Genomic DNA, 22,303 nt, shown 5'->3' on the forward strand with positions numbered 1-22,303 from the left:
TCCCAGAACCGGAAGAAATACCATCTCCACCTTCTCCTGCACCGTCACTAGAAATAATAGACGAATTTGATCGAGTTTCACCCCGGCCGCGTTATTATCACTATGACGGTACTCAGAAATCATTGATTGAACTTTTAGAGCAATTTCCATTAAAAATAGACCCCTCACTGCAACATTACCGTGATTTTGCAATTAACCCGGATGGAATAGATCCAGAAATCCTATTAGATATCCTCCCCGCACTCGCTCCCTCAGATCCAATCCCTGTCTTCACTCCCCATTATTATGATCCTTTTGCCGTTCCCACAGATTTTTTCTATAACTCCTTCCCCCTATTCACCGTTATTCTAGAAGAGCTCACATAATAAAAAAGAAATAAATAACAAATAAAATATTTTAAAATGACGAAGATCATCTTTCTTATCTCACTCCGAATCACATTTGTGAATTTTGTTTATAATCAAATTTTAACTTAAAAATAAAACCAACACATGTATATATTTATATTTATCCAGTATTAATCGAACCGACCACATGTCAAGGATATATAAATTTGTTTAAATTATGACTTCAGTTCTAATTGTAATTTTAGTACTAGAATAAATATTGTTAATTTTTAACTAATGCCATTGTTTATTTAATCTCAACGATCTCCCCTCATTCCGAACAAGGATAGCACCAAGTCCGATCCCGAGTTAAAGCGATTCAATTTGTTGACTTGAAACTTGGACCGACGGACGTACGACTTGAAACGGGTTATAGCGGGCCCTATCAGCACGTTGACCTGCATTTTCGAGTCACAAACAGTGCGTTCGACCCGAGGCACCCTCTCTCTCTTGCGTGTCTTCGGGAATGGTAAGTCTCGTTACGTCCTTCCCTGCCTTACCCATTCTTCCTGAAATATCCTTCCCTCTAAATAAAAGAGTTAAATCCCACAAGGCTGAACGTAACAATAACATAAAGAGACTTCTAAAAGATAACATAATGATATGTCAGAATGTTAATCAATGCGCCGTTTTTTGAGAACAGAAAGATATCATGAAACTGATATTTAAAAGATTTCTTAAATCGGATATTTTTGAACTGCAACTAGAGAAAAATAAAATAAAATAAAAGTTTCGTTTTTTTAAATTATTTTTATCAACAGCACATACTAAATTTAGGACAAATTTTTATTAATTAATTAAATTTAAATTATATTATTTTATTTTATTCTTACTTGCCGCTGATAGGTTTGAACCTGGGACCTTAGGATGACGAACCTTGTACTCTACCTGCTACGCCAATTTGACTCATTGATATGGGTACTTATTATTGTCTACATATACCTATATATGTTATAAACTAACGCAATTATATTATTTTTTATAAAAGCAATTAAATTTTGCAAAACATTAAAAATAAATAGCATTAATTTATTTACTTATTAATTTCATTGTTAAATTTATCTTTGTCCATAACCTTAATAATTTGATGGAAATTTCGATCTATTTAGCACTAATACTTTGAAGCGTTCAAATGATTAATTACCCCTATAACCATTTCTGCTGTGACAAATGTTGGCAACAGATTCTGTTGCCAAAAAGGCGACAAATGAGAAACATATCTTGTCATTGCAAACACTATTAGCAGATATTCAGCAAATATTTAGCAACGTCTGTCATCAGAATACATGACAAAATAATAGTGAACTGCGAGCAGATTTATTGAAAGTATTGATAACAGATTGACGACAAACACCAAACTGCAAACAATGTCAGCAAATTGCCTGTAGAAATGCAACAACATTTGTGTGTCTAAGTACGCGACAGATTGATACCAGAAATGCAGCAGATCTGTCGAAATGTCAAATTGGCAATAAAAAGTGCGGCACCGTCGATAGGCGGCTTACTTTCTCGGGAGTAAAATGCAGTCAACTCGCTACATAAAGACCACTCGCAACGCGACTAAGGTAAGCAAAAATTATCTTCCTTCGCTGCATCTGCGGAGGAGTCCGATGTGACGGAAAACCGCCACATTATACTTTTATGATACAGAACTGGTAGTATTTTCATTTTTTGGGGAGTGAGATTTAACTACAAAGAAATTTAATGAAATTAATTGCACCTAGAATAGATGATATACCTGCGATATAAAGGGAGAAAATAGATAGGTCAATTGAGGCCCTCCTATAGGAAATATTAGATGCTAAGGAGAGGGTTGGGTAAATTATTTAATCTGTTTTTACTCCTGAATTAATAAATCTTCCCAGGAGATTGCTTACATCGATTCTCAAATAAAATTATAACTGTGATGAAAGAAGAAATGAAAAGATTCGACAAATCTGTCGCCAATCTGTCATCATTTATGAATACAGATCTGTTGCATATTTGGCGTAAATCTGCTGTGAGTTTACGTTGCAACATCTGTTCTCAATTTGCTGCGTGAATCTGTCATTGTATTGCTAGTGACAGGTTTGCTCTGGTGTTGCACCCAATTTGATATCAGGATTTGATAACAATTTTTGCTTGCAATTTGGGCGCACTCGAGGACACAGTAGGCCATGGTTTTGGCAACCTGATTCCGCAAGAAATTTTTAGCAGTCTGCTGACAATTTGGCAGCAAATGATTAACTGGGTAGATGGTTAATTATATAGATCATATTCTAAGAAAAATTTAATAGTACATTTATTATCCTGTTTTTGTTCAGTGATGAATTTAGATTTTGTGAATTTTTTTGTGCACAGTAATTGTAGACAAACCGTTATTTTTAAAAACATTATCTTTATGATAATTTTTTTTAATATCAAATGGATCTCTCATTCAGGATGTTATAGTGTTGTCTGATTTCTGAGTCAACTACGACGCATCGTTCCGTAATAACATTGATACGAGCATGTTATGTTACGATTATACAATTTTTGTTACATGACTGTAACGCTAAAACGATGTATAACAGTTTTATTACCTGCGTAAAACAAATGTTAAGGAACAGGTTATTTACGGGTTATTTATGTTATACAGCATCTACTTATCACAAGAATAACAATGTTACATTACATGTAACTTCCATGTTATATTGCCGTTATAAAACGTGTTCACTGGGTATCCATTAAGCCTATTTAGAAATTAATGGATTCAGCTGTTATTGAGATCCGATCTCGGATAATCTACGGAATCTCGCAAACGGCGTCTCGTGTAAGGCTGTGTTCAGAAACATCACCTAAGTGCTCGCGGGTATCATTCTATCATTGTTGAATGTGAGACAAGGATAGAATAATATCCAAGAGCACTCGGATGGCGTTTCCGAACGCAGCCTAAATAGAGGCATGACAATATCTTGCGTGCGTACACTTGGTGCAAGGCACTACCGTGCTTCTTGATCAATTAAAAGAAAATTTTTTTAATCGTAAACAAATTAACATTAAAACGGCAGAAAAATGAATACCTTAATTAGAATATTGTAAATGTATAATTGTCAAAAATATTTATAAAAAAATATAAAAACGTTTTTGAAAAAGTCGACTTTTTAAAAAAATTACTTGGACATGCTACACCCGTTGTGACAACTGAGGATTGACACAACATTCCCAGACAGCACACAATGTTTATGAAATATTTACAAAATATTTATAATATTTATTCGAATATTTTATAAATATTTATCCAAATATTTTTGTGGACTTAGATTTGACAGATCATAAAAATTTATCATAAATATTATAAAAATATTCACAAAACATTTAGTTTATATTTTAATAATATGTTGGATAAAGATTTTTTCTTCATGTATATGTATGTATATAAAATATGTATAAAATATAAATATAATATTTTTCAAAAATAAACCCACATAGAAATTGGGATCCGGTGGACGTCCAATGGACGTCCACTAAACTTCTATAGATCCATGTACTTGGTGAAAGTCAAATGGACGTCCATTGGAGATGCAGTAAACTTCCATGGATGACTTCATTGGATGTTTATTTTCATGATGGAAGTCAGATGGACGTTCATCAGAGATCTGGCAAACTTCCATGGCTTCATTGGATGTTTACTTCCATGATGGAAGTCAGATGGATGTTCATTAGAGATCCAGTAAACTTCCATGGCTCTATTGGATGTTTACTTCTACGATGAAAGTTAGATAGACGTCCATTAGAGATCTTCCATGGTGACAGTCAGATAGATGATTCATCTTACATCTGTAATAAATTTCTGTCAAACATCTTAAAAGATATCCATTATGTATATAAAATATGTATAAAATATTAATATAATATTTTTCAAAAATAAACCCACATACATGTTACGCAAATAATTAATAAAGGTTTGACGGAGTCTCGTTGGACAACTGATGGATGTTTCATGGATCATTGGTAGAGGGTTCATGGAGCCTCGATGGACGACTGATGTACGTTTTGTGGAATCGAGGCTCCTCTACAACTTCACAAAACGTCCATCAATCATCTACTTAAATGATGTACAATTGAACGGTGTACAATTGAACAGTGCGCAATTGAACTGTATCCAATCGAACTGTGTCCAATCGAACTGTGTCTAATCGAACGGTGTCCAATCGAACGGTGTCTAATTGAACGGTGTCCAATCGAACGGTGTCCAATCGAACGGTGTCCAATTGAACGGTGTCTAATCAAACGGTGTTCATTTGAACGGTGCGCAATTGAACGGTGCGCAATGTTTCGTGTCTAATAGCACGGTGGGCAATTGCAACGTGTCCAATTATACTGTGCGCCATTGAACTTCTCCCATAAAATGCACTTTTTAGGTGAATAAAAGAGGCTCGTCAAAAGCATAGAAGGAAGTAAGATTTCGTCATCAACATATAATATAAGATTAATGAACTATATCAATCTGTAAAAAAGATTGATAAAAATGAGAAGGACAAAATAAAAACTTTTATTTAAGAAAAATGATATGTTTAAAAAAATATTTATAAGAAACATAATAATACATTTAATCAAAAAATATTTATACCGTACGTTATTTTAAGTATAAAATAGCGTATTTTAAGTATAAAATATTCTTGAATAAAGGTACTTATGCATTTTGTTAAGAATATATTTTTTTATACGTAATGATCCGTGAAACATCCGTCAGACGTCCATAGAAGCTCCATGAAGCTTCTATCAACGATCCACACAACGTCCAGTAGACATCCTTGACAACGTCCAATAGAGGTCCAATGGACGTACGCAATGCGGAACTACGGATTTCTAATGGTTCTGTATTGGATGTTCACTGGAAGTTTCAAACTTCCATGACATGCATCTGTTGTGAGTGCGCGACACTCACACAAACTCTACTTGTAATAACGAGAAGGGTGTCGAGTGACACCTCGCGCGACGACACCGTCCGGCCTTGCTACCGGGCATCGCACCGGCCTTCACACCGGACATCACACCGAGCTACATATCCGGTTACTCATTTTGCCACCCGAAATCTCCTGATTTCCGGTGGAATGCGCCTAGCTAGCAATTGCTGGCTAAGCTAGTGCACGGGCCAAAGGCCCGTGACCGCGAGTGACACCCCTTGGTAACAAGCCGAAAGGCTGAGTATATAAAGACCACGGAAAGAGAACGAGTGGGCTCATAATCAATAATAATAGCGACGAGTATATGTCGCTCGTCGAAACTACAAACTAGACGTAGTAACACATCTTTCGGGTTCGCTAACGAAAACTGTACAGGAAGAATAAATATATATCTCTTGTTATTAACTCTCGGCGTTATCTCTTGGAAACCTGATCCCGAGGAGTCATCGGCAGCGGTCCCGCACTGTATCCCGAGACCAAGGGATACAACACATCCAATGGACATCTATTGGAGGTTTCGTTTCTATGTGAGAATAGAAATAAATATTTATAAATATTTATCATAAATATTATGTGCTATCTGGGTTATTACAATGATATTATAACATGTAACGTTTTCAAATATATAGTTTTGAATGTTGCGTAATAAAAAATATTTGAATAAAATTTTAATAAAATAACATTATTACACCGTAATTGTAATATTTTGAAAATATTATATTATAAAGTAACAAATCAAAAACATTTATAAGATATTATGATAATTTAGAAGAAAACAATAGAAAAAATAATGGAAAAAGGATAAAAAATTTGGCAACTGAAATGGTTAAGAAGAACGAGGAAGGAAGAATTGGAAAAAGATAAAGTATAGCAGAAACACTTAGCAAAGATGACGGAAAATAAATAAAAAGAAAGAAAAGACAATAAAATGAATGTAATTTTTTGTAATAATTGTAAAAATCAAACAAATAAATAATAATATAAAATATTGTCATAATGTTTATAAAATTCACTTTAAATCAGTGTTCTAAAAGACTGATTTAATGTTCCTTGCTTACTTGGGAATCTAAGGATAATATACTTTAACACGCACTTCTTTTATATAATTATTTTAATAAGTTAAAGTGAAAATTATTTACTAGAAAATATTTACTAATAAAGAAATATTTACTAAAAAAATGAATCGATGGTCATGAACCAAACTGGACATGGCGAGTTTTTCTCGTGCCTTATCATGTAAATTAATCATCTTTGGGCAAACTGGATCAAAGGCATATTCGTTCTCTTCGAGCTCCGCTACTTCAATATCGTCGCAAAGTACAAATTTTAACTTTGACATGTTCTTTATAAATTCGTTTTTACTAAATACTCTTATACTGTTGATCCATCCGGAAGCAATTGCACCTTTGTCGGTCCAGTTTATTCCTTCCGCGATACGCAGATGCATTGGAAGAAGTTCATCTGTGTGCGTCCGTATGAAATATAAAATATTAATGTTTCAAAATCAATTTCTATTTAGCGTCTTATTCTATTCAGTAATAAACATTTTCATGCAGATTGCAATTAAAAATTAGAAATAACCAAGATTAAGCGCCGAACCGCTGATACGAAGACGTGAAAAGCTTGCCGCCAAATGCGTCTTGGCTTTTAAAAGCGCATCATCAATGTCTTTTAATCCGACAGTCTGAAACAGCCCATAAAACAATACTGTAACGCAATTGCAATGACTCTCACAGTTTCTTGTATATTTAAAACTTTATCAACGCATTGATATATGTATATTTAATGCGCTAATTTACAGCAAATAAGCATAAATTATAATGTACTTTTTTACATGTATCGGAGGATGCAAAAAGCATTAAGAGAGAGAGGAGAGAGAGAGAGAGAGAGAGAGAGAGAGAGAGAGAGAGAGAGAGAGAGAGAGAGAGAGAGAGAGAAATAGAGAGAGAGAGAGAGAGAGAGAGAGAGAGAAGGAGAGAGAGCGCTCTAAGCGCGCGATCTCTAGCTCTCTCTAGCTCTCGTCTTCTCTTACTCCTCTCTCTCGCGCGTCTCTATCTATCTCTATCTACTCCTCTGCTATCTCTCTCTCTCTGCTTCGCGCTCATGCTCTCTTCTCTCTCTCTCTCTCTCTCTCTCTCGCTCTCTCTCTCTCTCTCTCTCTCTTACTCTCTGCTCCTCTCTCTCTCTCTCGCTCTCTTCTCATCGTTGCTTTGTTTGTCCGCTCCCTCTGCTCGAGCTCTCTCGCTTCTCTCTCTCCTCGCTCTCCTAAACTCCCCCCTCCCCCAAAAAATGATAACAAACCTCGAATATCTTGTCTCGAGTTTCAATTGTCCTATTACGTCGACGAGCAAATTTTCTTCCCTGCATATCATACAATAATAACCAGACTACTCGTTCTCGTTGTTTCAGAGCATCATTTAAGCACCAAAAACCACTATCCTCGAGAGTACAATTCAAAATATTCTTATCTGTAAAGTCGACGTGGATTTAAATATGTAAATTACACTGGTCAACAAAGATGCTAACATCTGTTAACTCTACTTTCGAATGAACTATGATGCATTCGAAAGGAGAGGTGAAAAAACAAAAACTGTTGACTTTTGGATGAATGGGCCTTAATCTCTGAGAAAATTCCATTTAAATATATGCATTTTTGGCCGGATAAGTTGTCACGACTTTTCCTGACCGGAAAAGCCGCGGGCAAAAACAAGAAGACCGGCTGGGTAACCGATACCCCCGATGCCGTGCTTGTCGCGCTCGAATATCAGCCACACGCTATCGCGCGAAATTGCTGGGCGCCAGACGCGCTCGACGACGCGTCAATTTGCGAAAATCAATACGCCAAGGTGTCCTCGATCCTCGCGACAATCTCGACCAGCTCTGCCTAACGGTAGAGGGGCGGGGTGAATCGTAAGGGAGCAGGCGACTGCGGTAACACGAAGGGGCGGACGACACACCAGAAAATTAGACTCCGAGCTTAACAAATAACGAACTTTATTAAAAATAAATGCCGGACAGAAACAATAATATCACGGGACGCGGCATGCGGCGTTCCGACAATGCGGCGCCCCGGCACGAATTAAACCAAAAAGAAACGCGAACGATACGCGGGAAGCTCCCGCGGTGGGCACGCGGCCGACAAGGACGGGCGGTGGAATCTTCCGCGCACAATGAATTTCGGGCGTTCGAACGTGCCGACACTCCCGGCAACCATAGAACACGACCGCGTGTCTCGCGGGGGTCACAAAATAATCTGCCGCACTACACGCCGTCGCGAAACCGGAAGTCCCGTCCACCCGCTACTCGCGACGCGATACTCGCTCGCGCGAGGGCTTTGCGGCGCACACGGTCGAGGGGAATCTCCGACGGAACCCGAGCGTCCTCACAACCGTCCTCCCCGTGGCTCGGCGCGTTGGCGTCCCGCCCGCTTGCATCCGATAAATCCCCAATTACTTACGCGAACGTATGACCGCCCTGCGGCCCACGCGAATCACGCACCAACACAAAAACGGATGCAGAACGGGCCTGGGGACACCTCGCCGGCCGGCAACCGCTCACACTAAATTATCTTGGCAGGCCACCTCACCGATAACGTCCAAGGCGATGTCCTCCCTCGTCTCTAGGCTCGTCCCTTGGCTCTCGCTGAGGCCTATCACCAGCCACACCGATAACTAGCCCTTCGGGGCACGACACGCGATCTTACTCCTAGCTCGCTCGCACGCAAAAGCGGGGTGGATCGCGGTCGATCCCGGATCGACGCCGCGACCCCCCGTTCAGTCATGCGCATTGTTTCCGCGCCGCGACCCAATTGCTGCAAGGCACGCAGTCCTGCGACCGCAGGGACGTGCGTGCCGTAATCCTTCCGGGGGCCTCGCAGGCCCCGCGAAATTTTCCTCTTTCCGCTGGGCCACTTCCCGAGCCGGGGCAGCGCACGCGGAGATCTCCGTTCCTCGCGAGAGGACTCGACGCCTCCCCCGATGTGTTTGGGTCCCATCCGGGCTCCTCCACAGCCCTCCGGGATGTTTCGTCGTGGTGTTGGCGGGCACCGCCGCTTTAGGCTCCGGCCGTGGCTTTCCCGGACCACGCCGAGTTCCCGTGCGGGCCGCGTGCTCGTCTCTCCCGAGCACCGGTGGCGTCCTTCCTCCTTCCCCGCAACGCCGCCGCTCTCTCTCTTCCTCTCTCGCTTTCTCGCCAAATTCCATCGAGAGGCGGTCGCCGCGCAAAGAAACCAAAAATATGTAACATTAATAATACGCTCGCTAGGCCCGTCGCGGTTCCCCATGAAGATCCCCTCTCGCCTCCCGCCTATTTTCCCCGTACGGCGCGAATCCGCAGCCTGTGACGGGGGAGGGACGCTGCTACCCGTGGCAGCTAAGCTACCACGTCACAAAGTACAATAGAAAGCCATTTTTCGCCATGAAGCGCGGTGGCTGTGGGTGCTAAGTGCGCATTTACTGTTTTGCTATCCATGCGAGTTGAGTTCGAGACCAGTTGTAATGATTTTTTTTTAAGTCTTGTGACGTGATGTTTTTTGTCCGTTACAAGAGCCGAAATGGCCCGACCGGGAAAGGTCATTTGGGACCGCTCCTTACCCTGAGCGGGAGGGCGGCTCCTCCCCTTTTCTGTTAAATATTATTATAAGATATTTAGAAATCCGACAAGCGAAAGGCGCGATCCGCGGGAGAAGTGGTGTGCCGGAAGGACCCCATGTAATAAAGGAGCAGCCGTCGAGGGACAGCAAGGGAAATTACAGAAGCGGCTGAGCGGCGGAATCCCGGATCAGCGAAAAGCCACAAGGGCAAGTATGCGATCGAAGTTATCATGACAGGAGAGTGGAGGATCGTGAGGCGGTTGCTATCATATGTCACCTTCTTTCAGGAATCGGGAAGGCGAGAGCGGGCCGAAAGGAGCGGGGCGCTCCCGAGGACGACGTCGGAAAAGTCAGCGTGCGGCCTTGCACTCCGTAGAGCCAAATGAAGGACCCCAGCCGGAGCGGTCAACGATGGTCGAGGCCGACATCGAGAAGGCCGGGGCTTGATCAACCCCGAGCCAACCTTGCCAGGAGATAAAGATCTGGCAGCAGGCCATCGGCCCATGAAGACCAGCGGCCTTCAAATCGCGCGGCGTCGCGACCGGAGACGCCCTCGACCCGCAGAAGCAACGCCCTACCGACAGGAAGATTCCTGCACGCGGGTCGATGCGCGGATCGATGCGCGAGGACAATGCGTAGATCCTAATCGATGTCCGTGGTGTCCCCGCTCGCTTACGCCATCTCACTGTTCGGTGAGACGACATTAAGAGCGGTTCAGCGATCATCGACGGCATCACAGAGACTGTAAGGCCACCACTTCGACCACGCGATAAGGACGGATGCTGCCGGTCCTGTATTTCGCGAGAGATTGTAGAATAATTACCCTATCGAGCGTTCGGGAGAGCGAAGAGCAGTCGCGGGTAAAATTGCCGAGGTTAAAGTCACCGTAGAGCGAGACTCCTTTCTCGTCGATCTCCGTTTTCTAGATTTAATATTTCCGCCTATCGTTTCCTCTCTCGGGAAAAATATCGAGCTCACAGTCCGATTGTAAAAAGTAGAGTACGTAGCGACGAGTGCGTTTGTTGGTAATTTTTTTTGGTACTAGACAACATCTAGGCATTCTGACTCGCTCTATGCTCTATGCTCGTGTGGCGCCTGCGTTTCGCAGACTAGTTGTCCGGTTATGGCATACTCTGTGCTCCCCTCATTACGTACCATGTAAAATTCTGTTCACTCAAATAAAGTTGTAAAGAGCTCATGCCAAATAAAGTTATTTCATTCATTATTTAAAATACGTCTTGTATCATTTAACGCTCGCACCCTACGATACTGTACGCTTACAGTCACTGTCCAAACGTGGCCAAACGGTTATATATAACAACAGGTTATGGGCCTAAGTTGTCTATTGTAGATAAAGAAAAAAGCGTTATCATCATGGCGGACAACGTATACGTGAAAATAGAAAAGCTCAATAACGAAAACTACCAAGTATGGCAATATAAGGTACAGTTATTGCTTACAAAGGAAAACCCTATGGGACTTAGAGTGAACAACGAACGGCCAGCGGAACCGGATGCATCTTGGCGCATAAACGATGGAAAAGCTAAGGCTACGATCGGTCTCCTCGTCAAGGATAATCAGTTACGATACTGTACGCCCACAGTCACTGCCCAAACGTGGCCAAACGGTTATTACAACAGCGTTGGGGCGGTGTTGCCAGGATTCACTCGCCATTTGAACATACCGAGAGTGCACGAGTCGTATGCATCGTACTGAGGCGAGATCCCATGAACGAGGAATCCGTCGCCTGAGTACCGAGCGTGCTCGAGGAACGACGTACGCGCCAAACGTCGCAGTGATCTCGCGCATTCTGTGAGTCTCGCGTGGACGCGAGCTGCGGCGATGCGTGCAGGGTTCGACGAGAAATCCTGAGATACGCGTAATGAGACGAATATCTATCCCGGACGCCGTTAGAGTCAGATGTACTGTATTGTCTGATACCGAGCCATAGATAGACTTCGATAAAGCGCATGACTTTCATTGTATCACGAATATTATATCGAGTCATGGAACAGTCACATGAGAGAATAGCGTTTGGTGGTTGTCATGTATTCTTCATTCTCACCTGTTAATTCTAGACTTTTAATATATCACTCTTATATTCATTAAATTTGTGATTATTTAACACCGAGACCTCTCCTCTCCAGTTTCGCGAAACGAAAGAATCTCGCCCCTCTACCACTTTGTGTAGAGGCGGGCTAGCGGATTATTAGCCGTCGTGTAGCGAGTGTGTTCCGAGTTTTGTGCAGCGCGGATTACCGTGCCTGGCGGCCAATTAAAAATCAGAGAAAAATGAGAACACGACGAAGTTGCTGACGCAATCGGAATTCACGTTGCAGTCTATATGCCAATTAAATTTATTGTTTTTATTATTTAAAATAAAATTTTGGCGGTTTTAATAAATATAAATTTCTATAATTTTATTATAATAAAAAATAATACATTTTTATTTATTATAAAATTCTGACATTTCTATACAATGTCGCGTTCATTTTTTTAACTTTGCTTGGTACGCGTCAAAGTTAGCAAATAAACATGATATATGTTATAATGTCAATCAATTGTGTTTTCCATCCAACGCATGTACATAACAAAAAATATATTTGCAACACGCGAATTGCATTTTTAATATGTTTATGGTGCGAAAAATATTTGTTTCCAATATTTTTATATAAATTTTCACCCACAACATTCTACAAGAATGTCAGAATTTTATAATAAATAAAAATATAGTTTTGTTATAATAAAATTTTAGAAATTTATGTTTATTAAAACCGCAAAATTTTATTTTAAATAATAAAAAAAATAAATTTAATTGGCATATAGACTAGAAAAAAATTATTACAATTGGTCTCGACAAAAAGAAGGATGAAAAGTGTCTGTTGTATAGATCGGCGACGATAACTTAATATCGGCACCGTAGTTGAGTTCACAAATTGTTGTCTTATGGGTCGGTATTAATTCCAACACGTATGCTAATTTTAAGTGTTTATTATATGGCACGGTGTTATATTGTACAATGTCTTCGCAATATTATTCACATTCGTAACTGTCTCTAATGCATAAAATTTAACGTATCTTCACGGCAACGCTTAGGGGCTTAAAGCCCTGAGCCGATATAAGATGACGACGCGAAGGATGATGCGTTCACCCTGAGGTAACAATCCGCACACGTTTCTTACAAGATCGCGATCATATAACTACTGTCCGTGATCTCCGACTGACCGTGATCGAATGCGCCCTACCTGAGCACGCGCCCTTTATATATTCGTTGCCCGTCTTTCGCGAATTTTCTCGTATTGTCTCGAGTGTCGTCAAGAGAGGGGAAGCGCGGCGCCTCTGGTCCTGCGTCTCGTCTGGTCTCCGCGCTTGTCTATGCATGCACGTGCGTGCAAACCCGAGTCTCGAATATTCTCCTATAAGAAAGCATGCGCGGATGATTTATTGTATTTATATGTCGCGTACGGCCGTATACGCAACATACTCCCCCCGTTGAGAGGGTACCGATCAATAATTTCATAGATCTATGATTATCGTTTCGTGTATTTAAAATATTCGCATTTATTATTGGCATGCCATCGTATACAATAGATTTCGCATAATCTTCGCATAATAACGTACAATCTTCGCATGATAACGCATACAATGTTTATTTTTTGGTATTTTAATTGCACGTTATTTCCGGCAACGCCTGGGTTTTCGACCCTGAGCCGGATTTTAGACACCCAGCAGCGCTTGGGAGGACATTCACTCTGAGCTGAGGTCTATGCGCACGGCAACGCCTGGGGACAAGCCCTGAGCCGTGTGCTTCTATGGTTGCGGCAACGCCTAGGAGCCAAAGCTCTGAGCCGAATCTGGAACGTGGATAATTTTGTGTTTGCGTATCGACTTGATGGCTTGATTTATTGCTCGACTGGAAGAGGGCATAGACCTTTTGTAGCTCGTCTCACCATCCCGTGCGCTGTTTTAACATCGACAGCTCGTACCGTTCCATCGTCGCCCGGGTACAGTTTGATAATTCTGCCCAGTGCCCATTGTGTGCAAGGCAGGTTTCGTTCCTTTATAATTACGTTCCAATTTTTATGGTAGATGAGCTCTTCGACCACTTAACTCGTTTTTGTAGCTCATTTAAATATTCTAGTTGCCATCGCGTCCAGAAATTTTGCCGCACCTTGGTAATGTGCTGCCATGTGGACAGTCGATTAGCTGTAACAGAAAGGAACTCGCCCTCCGGGGGGGCCGTTATAGGTCTGCCAATTAAATAGTGGGCTGGCGTAAGCGCGAGTAAGTCGTTCGGGTCTGAGGATAAGGCGGTAATTGGCCTGGAATTGAGGATTCCTTCAATTTCGATTATAAATGTATTAAATTCCTCAAACGTAAATAGCAAGTCTCCTACCACGCGTTTCAAATGGTGTTTAAAAATTTTTACGGTAGATTCCCACAGTCCACCGAAGTGAGGGGCGGCTGGAGGTATAAAGTGCCACGATACGCGATGTTTGACTGAGTATTTGTTTATTAATTCTTTGTGATCGTTCGAATTAAACAAAGCATATAGCTCCTTTAATTGATTATTCGCGCCGATAAAATTGGTCCCGTTGTCGGAGTAAATATGACTTGGCAAACCTCTCCTTGCGACGAATCTTCTCAATGCCGCGAGAAAACCTTCCGACGATAGATCGCTTACTGTCTCAAGATGTATTGCCTTTACAGACATGCAAACAAACACGCATACATATACTTTAATGCGGTTTCGGTTTCTATGTTTTTTCTCCTTTATGTGAAAAGGTCCGCAAAAGTCAATGCCGGTGTTAGAGAAAGGCATTGTCTCGCGCACGCGGGGGGCCGGGAGATTACCCATTTTATATTCGATCGTCTGGGCGTTGAATCTTTGGCACCGCACACACGCGCGTATTATTTTTCGCACCTGGTTCCTGCCATCGAGTAGCCAAAATCTTTGTCTCAATGTGTATAGTGTTGTCTGAATTCCTGTATGATGGTATTGTTCGTGTATTTCGCGAATGATCTGATCAGTAATACGATTCCGGCTCGGAAGTAGGATCGGATGTTTTTGCGCAAATGTCAAATCCGAAGCTTGAAGACGTCCTCCTACGCGTAATAAGCCGTCTTCGTCTATAAATGGATTTAGACCGGCGAACCTGCTTTGATGCGATTGTTTATTGTTTAATTTTTTGAGTTCATCGGAAAATTACGACGCTTGAAGCAATTTCATTATCCGTGTCTCGGCCTCGTTTATTTCTTTCGGAGATAATAGCCCTTTGTAAATGTTGGAAGGTCGAAATCGGAGACAATAGGCTACGACTTTGCACAACTTGGTATACGATGAATATTTTTCTAGTATACTAAAATCCTTAAGAATCGTTGTTAAGCAAACATTTTTTCTTAACTCGGTAATTTCGACGGGTCGTAAATTTCCGCGAGGCCATTCGCCTTCACCCTTGTTTAACCACGGAGGCCCTGCTCGCCATGTATTGTTCTGCAGAAACGCATCAGGTAGCTGTCCCCTCGAAATCGCGTCGGCCGGATTATCTTCGGTTCTTATATGACGCCATTCAATTGTTTTCGTGATTTCTTGTATCTCCGCGACGCGATTCGCGACATAAGTTTTAAGCGCGTGTGGAGGTGTTTTTAACCAGTGTAATACAATGGTTGAATCGCACCAGAAAATTATTTTATTAAGTATGATCTTTAACGTGTCGATTACTTCGTCGTATAATCGGGCTAGTAGCAGCGCGCCGCATAATTCTAACCGTGGAATCGTAACCGTTTTTAGCGGGGCTACGCGCGATTTCTCGCATAATAGGCTAACGACGATTCCTCCGTCCTGTCCGACTGCTCGAACATACAGACACGCGCCATACCCTGTAACACTGGCATCACAGAACTCATGCAGTTGAACTTCACGGTATTCATCCGGTAATAATTTACGATCGAAAGCAATTTGATTCAATGATTCTAATTGTCGGGCGTATTCCGACCACTCCGTGTGTATTGATTGTGGTATCGACTCGTCCCATTGTATTCCACTTTTCCATACATCCTGTATCATTCGTTTAGCGTATAAAATTACTGGTCCTAAAAGGCCTATTGGATCAAAAATTTTTGATATCTCGGATAATATTTTCCTTTTTGTCACGATCCCGGTGATTTTAATTGCGCGTGTCGAATAACGTATTTTGTCGTCATAAGTATTCCACGAGATACCGAGGGTCTTTAAAGGTTGATCGTCCTCGAACACGTAACTGGCGTGTAACGCGTGGTTAGGGATCGTCTATCGCTCGCGCGTCGTTTGAGGCCCATTGTCGGATGGGAAAGCCGCCGCGTGACAGTAGCGTTATGATTTCGTCTCTAATTGTTCGAACCCGTTCGATGGACCCTCCGCCGGTTAATAAATCGTCCACATACATATGGTTTTTAAGAATCTCGGCTGCGTTTGGATATAAGTGACCTTCGTCTTCCGCAAGTTGGTGGAGGGTCCGAATTGCTAGATACGGTGACGACGATACGCCGAAAGTTAGCGTGTTTAGCTGGTAAGTTTTAATCTCGCCTTTTTCGCGCCATAAAATTCGTTGGAACCGACGGTCATCATCGTGAATTAACACCTGGCGGTACATTTTTTCGATGTCCGCCGTGATTACGTAATTGTATATACGGAATCGAATCAAGTGTGCAAAGAGTTTATTTTGTATGGTAGGTCCTATCATTAATGCGTCATTTAAAGATACACCGCTAGTAGATTTAGCCGACGCGTCAAATACGACGCGGACTTTAGTTGTATTGCTTGAATTTTTTATGACGGCGTGGTGCGGCATGTAAAATCCGTCGTCGTCGGGAGACTCTACTAATGACATGTGATTTACTTTTTTATATTCGTCGATTACTCGCGTATATTCGATTTTCAAAGCCGAATTGTTATTTAATTTGCGTTTAAGTGTCAATAAACGTTTAAGTGCGACGGATCGCGACTCGCCTATATGAATATTAGAGTCGTTAAATGGTAGACGTACCACGTATCGCCCGTCGTCTCTACGTGAAGTAGTATTTGTATAATGTGTTTCGCATCTAACGTCCTCTACTGATTTCGGTCTGTTGATCGCGACTTCCTCGATGGTCCAGAAATCCGTTAATTGCTTATCTAAATTTGTTAAGTAAGATGTCGAAGTTTTTGTCGGTATTTGAGATGGAGTGCTGCCAGCAATGACCCATCCCAAACGTGTTTTTTGCAAATAGAGATCGTGATTGTGACGTGATAAATTAATCTGACCGACGGAGAACAAAGACAGCGTGGCGCCCGAGCCTATTAGTAAGTCAACCGGGCGTGGCAAATAGAATTCTGGGTCGGCAAGTCTTATGTTCGAAGGTATCTCAATGGAATTTCGCGGAAAAATTTCCGAAGGAATTAAATCTGTAATGGTCGGCAGTGTTAAACACGTTAAATTTCTTTCAAAATTGTCGTGGGTCGCGCGTATTGTAATTTGTACTATGCCCTTCGAGACGGATTTCATAGTATCGATTGCATTGACCGGCGTCCTTTGTAGAATCGTATGCACGTTTAAACGTTTTACGGTGGCTTCCGAAATAAAATTCGCCGTCGCGCACGTGTCTAGCAACGCACGGCATTTGACAAGTTCACGCGTATTATTGTGAATGTATATTACCGCGCTCATTATTAGCTGTGGCGAGAATTCGGGCGTCATTGTCGCGAGGCTCGATGCCCTTTTCCCGCTCGTAACTTCTAGTCATTCGGTTTTAGATTCCGCTTGTGAAGTATCGGTCTTATTAACCGGCGTGTAATTATCGTTATGTAGGAGAGTATTGTATCGTTTTTTGCAGACCGTGCAATTAGAAAATTTACACAAATTACCTCTATGCGATCGTAAACAATTGTAGCAAAGTCTTGCCTTTTTAACCACTTCGATACGCTTCGTGATCGGCCACTGTTTAAATTTATCGCAGCTATAAAGCGGGTGTATTTTAGTTTTACACGCCACGCATTTCCGCGATGCGTCAAGTACAAAGGCCTTGTTCGTGGAATAGCCGTGTTTTTTCTTAGTTGCCATTTCCGTCGCCATTTTTTGAGAATCGGTAGCTTTACCCTTTTCGCGTTTTGATGCGCATACCGCGGTCTTGTAAATAAATTCGTATAACTGATCAGGCTTGGGAAACTCGTCTCTTTCGAGAGTTGCCTCCCATTTCTCTGACGTAATCTTCGGTAACTTAGATTCTAATATGTGTGTTAGCATTTCGGATCCGATCGAGACGCCTAACGCACTTAAAGAAGCGACGTGTTCTTGCGTTTCATCCGCGAGTTTGGTCAAACTGCTAGTCGTTTCCTTGTCTATTATAGGCAAATTTAAGATCGCGGACAAATGTCGGGATATCAAAACACGTTTTACTTCGTACGCGCGCTCTAGAAATTCCCAGGCGCGGGAATAATTTATTTTGTCAACAGTAAGAATCTTTAATTTATTTGCAGCTTCTCCGATTAACGCCGATCTCAGATAATGTAATTTGTCAATATCGGATAAATCTGTTTGCGTGTCTATTGCATCAATAAATGCGTTTTTGAACGACAACCAGTTCTCGAATGTGCCGTCAAAAGTTGGCAGAGACGATTCGGGTAACTTGACGCGTCGCCTCTTGGCTGGCGGTGGACTTGCCGCATCGACGCTTCGATTTACACTACCGGACGTACTAGCATTTGAAATCGATGTATTTGCCGTATTTGTAACGCGTTCGATTTTACTCGCAAGAGCGTAAAAGCGTTCCTGAATATTTTCAAATTCAGCTTCATGACTATCGCTCGGATTTAGTATCGCAAGTTCGTCATTATAGTCCTTGTATGCGCGATATAACTCAGTCAAACGCGCGGATCGTAACTTTAGCGTAGTATTATCAACCTTTCCCTTCTCAAACGCGTTTGCTAATGTAGTTATCTGAATCTTCAAAGAAGTTCTTTTTTGAATGAGGAGCTTGATTTTATCGGCCATTTTGGTATTTGGGAACAGAACGACTTACCGCCTCTCGAGCAATAACGTATGCAAACGTCGCTTGTCTGATGTTCCGATGTTTCGTTTCTCGGGACGAGTCCGTCTCGTGTGATCGTTTCGGCTGGTATCCGCCTCGTGTGGTCGCTTCAGCTTCTGCTGGCCTCGTGTGGTCGCTTCAGCTTCTGCTCGCCTCATGTGGTCGTTTCGTCTCGTGTCCCGAATTCACTTGTAGAGGTTCACTACCTCACAGGAGGCACCAAAATGTTGTATAGATCGGCGACGATAACTTAATATCGGCACCGTAGTTGAGTTCACAAATTGTTGTCTTATGGGTCGGTATTAATTCCAACACGTATGCTAATTTTAAGTGTTTATTATATGGCACGGTGTTATATTGTACAATGTCTTCGCAATATTATTCACATTCGTAACTGTCTCTAATGCATAAAATTTAACGTATCTTCACGGCAACGCTTAGGGGCTTAAAGCCCTGAGCCGATATAAGATGACGACGCGAAGGATGATGCGTTCACCCTGAGGTAACAATCCGCACACGTTTCTTACAAGATCGCGATCATATAACTACTGTCCGTGATCTCCGACTGACCGTGATCGAATGCGCCCTACCTGAGCACGCGCCCTTTATATACTCGTTGCCCGTCTTTCGCGAATTTTCTCGTATTGTCTCGAGTGTCGTCAAGAGAGGGGAAGCGCGGCGCCTCTGGTCCTGCGTCTCGTCTGGTCTCCGCGCTTGTCTATGCATGCACGTGCGTGCAAACCTGAGTCTCGAATATTCTCCTATAAGAAAGCATGCGCGGATGATTTATTGTATTTATATGTCGCGTACGGCCGTATACGCAACAGTGTCACGGCCCGGTTTTGGGTAATTCCAGTGATCCTCAGCTACAAGACGCTTCCTGAGAAAGTGGACATGAACTATCTAGCCAATGTCCATATTTTCAGGCAATGTCTACAATCTTTCGGTTGTGTTCTGTGCTATGTCCACAATTTTTTGGTTGCATTCCGTGCTATGTGCACGAAGTGACAGCACGATATGAAAGTGAGTGAGAAGCTAATGAGAGCAAGCGAGATGACAATAAGAGAGCCTGGAGAGCGAGCAAGACAGTAATAGGAGAGAGCGAGATGAGAATAACAATACAAAGAGGGGAAAAAAAGGCTTGAGCTGGCTCAGGAGGCGTCTTGTAGCTGAGGATCACCGGAATCATCCAAAAGCGGACCGTGACACCTCTGTTGTACCTTGCGGTGCAAAATGATTTCTTGTCGTACCTTGCGGTGCGATCTTTATGGATTCGTTGCTGCTCAAGGAGTAGGAACTCGCGGAAGGCGGCTTTTGTTAGCAGGGTCCACAAATCACTGACTCACTGATTTTATGATAATTTAATAAAAGGTTAATTCTTTTTGCGATACACAATAGTTGCGGTCGGCGAAGGTGCCGCATCGTGTTGCACAGAGTTGATTAGATACGCCGCGTGACTCGAAGATAGCGCGTCGTATCTTTGCTCGAGGTCTTGCCGCGGCTAAGTCCCGAACTCTTTCGTATTTTAATCGTGCGGGCCGTATGTATCGGCTTGATTATCTAATGTCAGATCCCGCAGCCCGCTGTTTGGCAGCGGCTTATATAGTGCCGCGGATTTGGTATAATAATGGGGCAACGGGCCCTCCGCATAACCATATATGGTCATTCCTGCGCGCGTCCGGTGCGCGGGAAATATTCGCGAGCTTAGCAACAATTTTCAAAACGCAAATATGCATTTCCGGTGGCATGATTGTTGCTAAGCTGGGCTTTGCTAAATTCCTTAAGATAGCTGGTGCGTTGACCGGCCGGCAGCGCACGAGGCATATGTCACTTGACACCTTGTGATAGCGAGTCTTTCTCGGCGAGCTATATGATATCCTTTCTTAATTCAATTTTAATATTCCATATTCTATATTCTATCATATCATTTTATTGGTTGTGAGTGCTTTGCTTACAACACCTCTCATTCTTCTCTGTTGTTCTCTCTGGCCTCGAACCCAGCTCGCACGGATAATATAACAGTAGACGCGCACTTAGTACCCACGGTCAGCGCGCTTCATGCCGGAAAGTAGGTTTCCATTGTACTTATCTTGCCGGCCGAAAATGCACATATTTAAATGCAATTTTCTAAAAAACTAAGGTCTATTCATCCAAGAGCCAAAACACGGTTTTTGTTTTTCACCTCCCCTTTCAAATGAACCATGGTTCATTCGAAGGTAGAGTTCCCAGGAAGAAACGCGAGATCGGATAGACATCGGGCAGACATCTATCAGACGCATCTAGATAAACGTCGAAGTAACCTTTTTTAGACGTGTATAATAGACGTATAATAGACGCTCTGTGCAACCTTATTATAGACGTCTAATAGACGTTCTGCGTAACTGTATTATAGATGTATAATAGATCTACCTCTATACGAAGAGAATTTTTTCTTAGAATTTACTCTCAAAATCAGTGGTAATCGTAGGACAACACGAACTTTGAAGAATTTTTTACTATACTTTTAGTAAAATTTGATAAAATTTTACTAAAATTTAACCAAAACATTTTATATTGCAGAATAGTTTAGTTAGATTTTATTAAAATTTTACTAAATTTCACTAAAGGCATAGTAAAATTCTTCGAAGTCCGTGTTGTTCAATGATTTCCATAATTTTAAAGGTAAATTCTAAGAGAAAATTCCCAGCAAACATAGAACATTGCAAGCTTCCAATCACAAAAAAGGTTAGAGGACACAATAAGAGAACACGCGCAAATATTTTCACGAGTTTATACAGATATATCATATATACATATATATTCATTAATGATAACCATATATGACCATATTTGGCAAAATATTATCATATATTGACAAAATCCATATATGGCCAATTTTGTATGAACTTTTTTTCCCGGGTTATTATAAGACATTTTTACATTCGAAAATTTTGAAACATTTTTAAGGTACACTTAATTAAACATACTCATTCTTTTTAAACTTAACCACATTATTACCCAAATGTATGTACACTTGACTATTTTTTTATTATGTAATTCTTTATTCGACTGTACGCCCAGGAAGAAACGCAAAATTTAATCAATGTCTAAAGACATCTATTAGACATCTACAGTAGGTCGATTTTCGCATCTAGATAAACATGTAAAGGGATGATAAAGTTGTCCTGTTTTACCGATAATTTTATTTCTCACTAATTTTTTAATTGCATTTACAGAATTAAAAATCCTTTTCCAGAATTAAAGTATAGATGATAACAAAGCCAGGCCGAAACGATTTTGTAGGAAAAACGACAAAAAATGTTAAAATTGTCGGCTTCTGGCGTCGACTCGTAACAAAATGTGTCTGATGTAAA

At 41.7% G+C, this 22,303-nt stretch overlaps 4 protein-coding genes across 4 annotated transcripts; all 4 read right to left on the reverse strand.

Annotated features, from left to right (window-relative positions):
* Positions 1–4,958: 4,958 nt before the first annotated feature.
* LOC118644422 lies at positions 4,959–9,672 on the reverse strand. The gene is made up of 4 exons (XM_036282994.1): positions 7,616–9,672; positions 6,896–6,998; positions 6,486–6,775; positions 4,959–5,837 (listed from the first exon to the last, which is right to left on the reverse strand). The coding sequence occupies exons 1-4, from the start codon at positions 7,679–7,681 to the stop codon at positions 5,820–5,822; spliced, it is 477 nt and encodes a 158-aa protein (XP_036138887.1). The 5' UTR covers positions 7,682–9,672; the 3' UTR covers positions 4,959–5,819.
* Positions 9,673–13,569: 3,897 nt separating this feature from the next.
* LOC118644288 lies at positions 13,570–15,972 on the reverse strand. The gene is made up of 4 exons (XM_036282482.1): positions 15,116–15,972; positions 14,830–15,061; positions 13,976–14,607; positions 13,570–13,759 (listed from the first exon to the last, which is right to left on the reverse strand). The coding sequence occupies exons 1-4, from the start codon at positions 15,970–15,972 to the stop codon at positions 13,570–13,572; spliced, it is 1,911 nt and encodes a 636-aa protein (XP_036138375.1).
* A 211-nt stretch (positions 15,973–16,183) lies between these two features.
* LOC118644289 lies at positions 16,184–17,620 on the reverse strand. Its single transcript, XM_036282483.1, has one exon. The coding sequence runs from the start codon at positions 17,618–17,620 to the stop codon at positions 16,184–16,186; it is 1,437 nt and encodes a 478-aa protein (XP_036138376.1).
* Positions 17,621–17,662: 42 nt separating this feature from the next.
* LOC118644290 lies at positions 17,663–18,913 on the reverse strand. Its single transcript, XM_036282485.1, has one exon. The coding sequence runs from the start codon at positions 18,911–18,913 to the stop codon at positions 17,663–17,665; it is 1,251 nt and encodes a 416-aa protein (XP_036138378.1).
* Positions 18,914–22,303: the final 3,390 nt, after the last annotated feature.

The sequence above is a fragment of the Monomorium pharaonis genome, chromosome 2 (genome assembly GCF_013373865.1).
Source record: "Monomorium pharaonis isolate MP-MQ-018 chromosome 2, ASM1337386v2, whole genome shotgun sequence".
Classification (NCBI taxonomy): domain Eukaryota; kingdom Metazoa; phylum Arthropoda; class Insecta; order Hymenoptera; family Formicidae; genus Monomorium; species Monomorium pharaonis.

Excerpts from the sequence above, each read along its gene's own strand:
- LOC118644422 (XM_036282994.1), bottom strand. The coding sequence starts at position 7,681 with ATGCAGGGAAGAAAATTTGCTCGTCGACGTAATAGGACAATTGAAACT. Across the intron at positions 6,999-7,615 it reads CTCGAGACAAGATATTCGAG|ACTGTCGGATTAAAAGACAT; the intron begins GTTTGTTATCAT and ends GGGCTGTTTCAG. Across the intron at positions 6,776-6,895 it reads CGGTTCGGCGCTTAATCTTG|ATGAACTTCTTCCAATGCAT; the intron begins GTTATTTCTAAT and ends GGACGCACACAG.
- LOC118644288 (XM_036282482.1), bottom strand. The coding sequence starts at position 15,972 with ATGATACAGGATGTATGGAAAAGTGGAATACAATGGGACGAGTCGATA. Across the intron at positions 15,062-15,115 it reads ATGAAATTGCTTCAAGCGTC|GTTCGCCGGTCTAAATCCAT; the intron begins GTAATTTTCCGA and ends GCATCAAAGCAG. Across the intron at positions 14,608-14,829 it reads TACTCGATGGCAGGAACCAG|GCAATACATCTTGAGACAGT; the intron begins GTGCGAAAAATA and ends ATGTCTGTAAAG.
- LOC118644289 (XM_036282483.1), bottom strand. The coding sequence starts at position 17,620 with ATGACGCCCGAATTCTCGCCACAGCTAATAATGAGCGCGGTAATATAC.
- LOC118644290 (XM_036282485.1), bottom strand. The coding sequence starts at position 18,913 with ATGGCCGATAAAATCAAGCTCCTCATTCAAAAAAGAACTTCTTTGAAG.